This window comes from Chiloscyllium punctatum, chromosome 32, assembly GCF_047496795.1.
Source record: "Chiloscyllium punctatum isolate Juve2018m chromosome 32, sChiPun1.3, whole genome shotgun sequence".
In the NCBI taxonomy this organism is placed as follows: domain Eukaryota; kingdom Metazoa; phylum Chordata; class Chondrichthyes; order Orectolobiformes; family Hemiscylliidae; genus Chiloscyllium; species Chiloscyllium punctatum.
This window is the reverse complement of record NC_092770.1, coordinates 11849640-11857473: the sequence shown is the minus strand read 5'-3', so window position 1 is coordinate 11857473 and position 7834 is coordinate 11849640. Positions and strand designations below refer to the sequence as shown.

General features: G+C 36.1%; 1 protein-coding gene across 1 annotated transcript in view; it reads right to left on the bottom strand.

Moving 5' to 3' along the window:
- Positions 1 to 2813: 2813 nt before the first annotated feature.
- The window catches only part of lrriq1 (leucine-rich repeats and IQ motif containing 1), a 183768-nt gene continuing 178747 nt past the window's right edge, over positions 2814 to 7834 (bottom strand). Inside the window, exon 28 of the mRNA XM_072552684.1 lies at positions 2814 to 3259. Within this exon, the coding sequence (XP_072408785.1) occupies positions 3135 to 3259 (125 nt within the window). The 3' untranslated portion in view covers positions 2814 to 3134. The remainder of the gene's footprint in view (positions 3260 to 7834) is intronic.

Genomic DNA, 7834 nt, shown 5'->3' with positions numbered 1-7834 from the left:
CTGAGATGCTGCCCTGTCTACTCAGCCGATATGCCTCGTTTCCTAGCAATCAGTATAGAAACCGGTAGCTACAAATACATTATGAGTAATTTTCATGTTGTCGAAGATGAATTCGTTACTTGATGAGGTTCTGTCAGGATTGATTGCTGTAGTTATATGCTTAAAAGGAAGGTTTGCATAACCTCTGAAATTAATGCGTTTTTTTATTGTGCACGCACGGGTTAACTTTTCACATACAATAGTCTGACAACACAGACTTAGCAGATTTAATCAACAATCCGTTGGCAATAGAAACATAAACAGTTTAAAGCAACTAAAAGAGCGATAGCACTAGAGCAGCTTGAGGTGGCCCGAATCGGAATACTAACTTGAGGGGCAAGTTTGGAGTCATTTGACTGATTCATACTGAACACGACATTTACACTACCCTGAGGGTTCCAAGCCATCGCTCAGTAATTTATTTTTAACATGTTTCTGACAATCCCTAACCACCGATGTATTTAAAACCGCGCTGATGTTGGGAAGGTGTCAATGGATCTTAAATCATTTATGAGATGTGTAAAACGAGTGGGCTCTTACTGTGCCATTCTTGCTGTCATGATTTGGAGATGCTGGTGTTGGACTGGGGTGTACAAAGTTAAAAATCACACACCTGGTCGTTTTGCTGTCGTTTTGTGACTTTGATGATTGACCATTTATACAGATTTTAAAAATCAGATACAAATTCTGGGTTTCTGCCCCCCCCCCCCCCCTCCCCCTTTAAAGGGGTGAATACTTGGTATGGGAGATCGATTTTCTTTTTTTTTAAGAACTGCTTTTGCCTTTTGTCACTGAATATGATTGTCCCCTCACCCCAGATCTCTGCACCCGGCTGCTTTTCTGCATCAGTCGGAAAGACAATCAAGGACTAGACGAAACAGAAGTTTACTCCGTGCAATGCAGCAGTCGAATTTCGAATGTGAATAACTGGGTTTGGATGTGGTAATCACTTACTAGAGCCCAATAGATCGGGACGAGCAAACGCATGAGTGGCCAGAAGAGAGGAGAATCACTACATAGCAAACAACAAAAAAAAATCAATGTATTGACAGGAATTTATTTGGGAGATTTACAGGAAAAGACTTTTAATTCACTTGTAGCTTAATCATATGACAAAAACATAAATAGGAATAGTGTCCTATGTTAAAAGATATATACCATATTTCCTTCAGAGTTGGCCATGAATAAGCAGAACTGGAAAGTAACCCTGGTGGAATATTCCGTGCTGCTTTCGTCCAGCTTTGCGCCTTATTTGCGGAGTTATAGCATCACACTCTCTCACTCTTGTCCCGAACACTTCCATGTCGTCGCGCACACTCGCAACCGCACACCAATTTGAGGCAAAAGCAACGCAACTTAGAGGTTAATGAAAATAAAACCCCGAGGTCAAGTCCTGATTCTGCGCTGAAGCGGGAAGTACAAGCGCTCCCCTGATGGATGGGGCTAACATAAAAATAACAATTTCAAACAAAAACACAACCGGTCAGCTCGTACGTGTAGGGCGAAAATGGAAGTTTTACTATGTTAGGTGTGCAATCCTTAATGGGGTGATATCGTATGTGGAGATTTGCCTCAAGTGCATTATCACTCGTGTCAAACAGAAGCCACACGAAAGAAATACTCGAATGGGCCATTAAAACACACTGGAAACTTTGTAGCTGTCGATTTATTTTAAAGAACGCAATGGCCTTGTCCACTCAAATAAATGTATGCAGATTTCTCCACGTTGTAAAGTGTGAGGGACAGTTAGATGTAGGATTACTTTGGGCTGAGATCAACATTTAGTAAACTTTTCTTGCTTATTTTCCATTTCTTGTTCCAGATTGATGTGCATTACAGCCACCACCTCAACGGCAGAGTAGAATGCAGGCGGTGTCTTCCCGAACACGGTAAGCTTTGTTTCAAACTCTTTTACTATAAAGAGAAAGTTACACTTCACTATTGATCTTTACTCCACTATCAATTTCTTATGTTGTGTAGTTGTAATGTCCAAATGTAAATGTCCACAAGGCACTTCAATCCTTGTCAGTTTAAAAACATCCCAAATTCACTCACATTCCCGGACGGGAAGTTTAAACACACTTATCTAAAAGGAAGATTATACTAACTACAGCTAAAGGCAGTTTGTTTTGTAAAATTTATGAAATCAAGGTCACATTGATGTCATTTTCTGTTCTTGAATTTTTATATTTGTAATACACAGAGTTCTGCAGAGGTTGTTTTAAAAACGGCGATGGATTTCAATCCAACTTCAAGGGTTTTTTTTCCCCAAACAAAATACTCAGTTCAGGTACTGTTATTTCCTCTAAACTAATACTTGTATGAATAAAGTGTGTTTAAATGAACCACAAACATACAGTGAAGTGATTGAGCAGAATTGTTTTTCCCAATGTAGATTAGAGAAAAAAAACCTGCAAGCTGTGATTCAGGTATGTCACTTGTTAAATTATAAGTCATAATATTACTACATATAGGTTGAGGTCATATAGATTGAGCACTGATATTGGCACACAAATAGTTTGATTTCATGTGTGAAGGACTTTTGAATTCACTGTCTCATGGAACAGTTATGGATCTTTGTTACTTATAAAGTTAAGCTATGGGGAGTGATGTATTTTTAATGACACCTCTTCATAAAATATTTAAAAAGTATTATACCTTTTAAACATTCAGATCTGATGTACTGATGAGATTTCAGGATCAGTTCTGTCAACAGAATTTGCTCATTATATGCCTAGTGGATAAAGAATTACCCCGCTGTATTTGGTCATGTATTGCTTTCACATATTTACTTTTATTATCTTTGTGAAATTCACTAGTGGAGTCAGCAATTTTACAGTAATCAATTTAGACTAAAGCAAAGGAGCTAAAACACTTAACAGTTACAGATGCAATTTATATGCCAAATCATTATTTTCAACAAGTCAGTCAAACAATTATCATTGAAGTAAAATGGCCACATTTATACATCGAATTTAAATTTCTCCATAACAAGTGAAGAAAATTGATGAGATTTTAAAATTTTAACACACAGACTTTATGATTACAAACACATCTATGACCTTTTACTGTCACTGCCTCAAGGCAGAAAATGATTATAAAGTTTTTCCTCGTCTTTTGCCACTTCCCCATCCTGTGCTGAGCCGTACTTGGTTGTTTCGGAAAGATATGCGTTCTTGCTTCAAAGGTTTGGTGCCAGTTTTCAATGATGCAATAGTTTCTATTTTTAAGATTAAAAACAAACATATTATCTAAATAAATAAAAATCAATAAACCATTATAACATGTAAAATATAGTGTTCCAAATATTGATTCAATTGCCCAGAATCTAACAGAAATAAAAACAAGCCCTGCACAATTTTAAGAATGCACAGCCATATATCTTACAACCTAAAGTACTTTAGCATTTTAACCCATGACATGGTGCCCAAATAAGGTGCCTTTGTTAGTGTGCTTAACTTCATATTTATATTTTACATAGAAGTAAGATGATCAACTATGCAAGGCATTGGTTTATGTAAGATTTTATTGATACCTTTGTTATGCACGTTGTAATTTTACTGTGTAGAAAGATATTTAGAAAGTCCATGGTGTTTTCTCCAAGTACTTCATTTACATAACAAACTGATCAACTCGCATCACATCATTAAGCCAGAAGAACATTTCTTTTACTTCAAAGGGGGAATTTTGAGAAACCTTCATGTGTTTTAAAAATCCTCTTGTTTTAGCACACTGACTTGAAAAGTTACCAAACATTTCTCTTGAATTATGTTAGTTGTACCTATCAACACTGACATACGTAACATATCGAACAATCCAAATTATAATAATACACACTACTTGAAACTGTCAGAGCAATGAGCACCATCCTTTCAAATCCACGAGCTAGCAAATAAAACATGTCATGAACTTGCTGTGGATTTAAGTAAAATAAAAATAAAAATCAAAATCAATCTGGCAAGACCAAGGAAAGAGTCAAATGAAACACTGCAGCAAGTTAAATCAGATTATTGTATTGGTGCTGCCTATTTAATATAGAGACGGAGATGGCCTGTGCTCTTCTCTCTGTGTAGTATCTTTGTCATGCAAGACCTTCAGGAAAATCCTTCTCAGAAGGGCAGCTTTCTTCTAAAATAGGTCGCTTGCTATTTCCTGTCATGCCTTAAGTTTTTTTTCTGTGTCCGTGGAATGACCTCTTCAAACATTTACAGCTGCATTTTCTAGTAAACTTCAGGAAAAAAATGTATCAGCAAACTTATATCTTAGTCCATATATGAGTATGAGTTTGAAATAGATCACACAATACCTTGTGCATTAAGATGTTTGCAGAATTTGTACTGATAAAAGCTGTCTATTAAGGAAGGACTTTTATTCCTGCCCCAAACAACTGCTTTTGATGTCCGATTGGTGAAAACATTTTTCTAAGCATGCACACCGCTCCCACCCAATTTTCATGCTTTTAACTAGTCATAGGTAGTCGGGGTAGGGAGTTTGCTTTGGTCACTATATGTAGTCAACATCCAGATTTCCTATGAGTGTACTCAGCAAAGTAGTTTAAATGTCAATAGAAATATTGGCTGAACATGAATAGAATTATCATGCAACTAAAACATTTCCATTCCAGGATTAACAAACACTTTAACTTTTAACTCCAGTTTCTTCTGTTGAGTATTAGTTTTAACAAATTCATAAATTCATTTAAAATAATTTACAAAATCACTAAATCAAATGAGGAAAATATTTGTCAGTTTTAAAATATTTAATAACAACTAAAATATTTTGTTTACTTCCTTTTTGTTCAATCAATCTTATATCACTATAAAGCAGAGCTCAATTCCATCAATGTCTCATTCCCCGTTGTTTAGTTCTACTATTTTTATTTCATGTTTTTCACAAGTACAAGGATGCGTGACTGATGAATAAGGCAACCAAGTTTTATTTCTCTAGCCTGTTATCCATACCTTAATTACAATCTTTATTTACAAATGTTTAAAATAAGAAAATGTCCCAAAGGCCTTCACTGAATGAAAACAGAAATTAAAAAAGTCCATGCCTGGAAATTACCAGTAACCAGTGGATAGGTCCAAAATATAAAATTTATTTGGTAACAAAATGTTAGTCTACTTCTTGAGAGGAATAGAATACAAAGAAATAGGAGTTACGCTACAGATAAATCAAAGCTGGTTCGACCATATTTTTGGAGTATTGCGTTAGGTTTTGAGCACCGCATCTCAGAAAAGATGTACTGGTCTTCGAGGGAATGCAGTCCAATTTACCAAAATTATAGAAGGACTTAATTGGTTGCATAGATTGCGCATGTGAGTATTAACTGCTAATACAATTGACATAAGCAACATGATTACAGGATTTGGGAGGAGGTAGACGATTTCCTCTGGTGTTTGGAACGTGGAGGTATAACACTCAGATCAGAAACGGTTTGTCAGGATAATGTCAGATAATGAAGACCCTCTCCACATAAGTAGTAGTGGAATTCTGGAACCCCTTCCCCAGAAACTGATGAGACTAGGACAACTCGTAATATCAAAACAAAGCCCATTAATGCTTTTAATCTGTCAGCTAGGCTGCTTATAATATCTAAATCAACACTTTCAATTACAATACTTTTTAACATTCCAGTTTTGGACAAGTGATTCTGCTGTTGCCATTTACAGATTCTCTAAATTAATTTGTTTACCTGATCATCCTATTGCCATGCTCTTTTGCTTTATACTATCATCCCTACATCACAATCATTCCTGTCCTCCAGCCTATTAGAGACAGTCCCTTTAGTTATTTCCCCTCCATCTCTGCAAGCCTCACAACTATCACTGATCCCTTACTTGTTTAAAAATGATCCAATGAATGGTGGAACATGGAAGGAGGCTATTCAGTCCAGCATATCTTGCTCTGGTAGATCAATCCAATTAATCTCACCGTACTGATCATTCTCCACATTTTGTGTATGTTTTCATTCTAATTATCATTCAATTCTCTTGTTAACACCACCATGCAATGCACTACCTAACATATCATAAGAACACAATGTGTTCAAAAAACATTCACCCGTGTTTCACTGGTTCTTTTGACAATTACCCTAAGGCTATATCGGCTGGTTACTGATCATTACACCATTAGAAACAGTTTATTTTTGTTTACTCTACCAAAAAACATTCTTGATTCTGACCACCTCTATCAAAAGGCCCCTTAACTTTCTCTCTTCTAGGGAAAGCAACTCCAGCTTCTCTAGTGCCTCCTCTTGACTGAAGTGGTTCTAGTCCAGTAAGTCATTTCTGCATTTCTCCTTATTAAATATGTCCATAATTGAATACATTATTCCAGTTGAGACCTAACCTGGTTTTATAAAGGATTTGTATCATTTCCTTGCTCTGTGACCAATTTCTCTATTAATAAAATCAAGGATAGCATTTTTATTTGAAACAGTATTCTCAACTTGTCCTGCATCCTCAAATACTTATGTATCTCCCCAGTGTCTCTGTTCCTGTATCATCATTAGAATTGTATCACCTAGTTTGTATTGCTTCATTTAATTCTTCCTGACCAAAATAGATAACTTCATATTTCACAAGGTCAAATATCACATACCACATCAGCTTTGTCAAAGTCCCTCTGAATCTATCTTCCTCATTGCTCACTATATTTCTAAGTTATGCTCTCATTCTGGTTATTAGTATATTTCAAAATAAACAGACATCCTAATACTGATCCCTGGGGAACACTAATGTATAATTTTCTCCAAACTTTGCTTTCCGTCCCTCAATCAATTGTCTTTTCTGCTGCCAGTGCCCCTTTAATCCATGACCTTTAATTGTGCTGACAAGTCGATTATAGCGTGTCAAAGTCCAACATGACATCAACTGCAAAACCCTCATTAATGCTCATCATTATTTTACAAAACATACAATTATGGTGACAGAATCTAGCAGTTTGTTAAGGATTGTATGGACACGAAATTGAAAATGCTAAAGCAGTTTGTTGCTTCTGAAAGCTGCAGGACTTTTGCCAGCTGATTTCAAAATAGCTTAGTTTCAGGAAAGTCCTCAGATTGATTTTAGATCCATATTTGCACAAGCAAACGGGCTAGTGCTTGTTTGGGCACGAGCCGTGAATGCCTCTTTGGATTCTTTCCCAACATTCAAGGCAATGTACAGAATGTGCATGGGTGGCCCATCTCGCCATACTGGAAATTTAGGTGTCATCTTACAGTTATAAAACTGGCTCGACAACATCGCTTTCTTGACCAATTTGTTAAACTTAATCCCTCACTTTGGCTATTCAGAACGTCCTGATCTTTGGAAAGGTGGAAGTAACAGCACAATTCAACAAGAATAGGATAAAAAAAATCAAATAATATCCAGTGTAAACCAGGTTCAATAGAAACTGATCTGTTAGTTATGTATGGGTCACAATCCAGTAGCTGCTAGTGGAATCAAAGAAGATACTACAGTTTAGTATGGTTTGGATTATCAGTTTTTTATGGTTAGCACTACTATATAACATTCTGACTTTCTGCATTAAAAATGCAAACAAATTGCTGAAGTATAGCTCTTAAAAATGGTTTCTTTAAAGTTTTGTTCTTTACCTCTGTTACAGAGCTGTGTTCTAATCTTGCATTTTTTACATACCAGGAACAGTGTCCAAAAGTATCAAATTAGGTTCACTCAAGGGCATGAAGGAAAAGTTCTGTATTCAGTCAGAAAACAAAATCAAAATGGCTATTCTCACCACAAAGAACTGAAATAGGTGCAATATGAACTTGAACAGAATTTGGCATTGA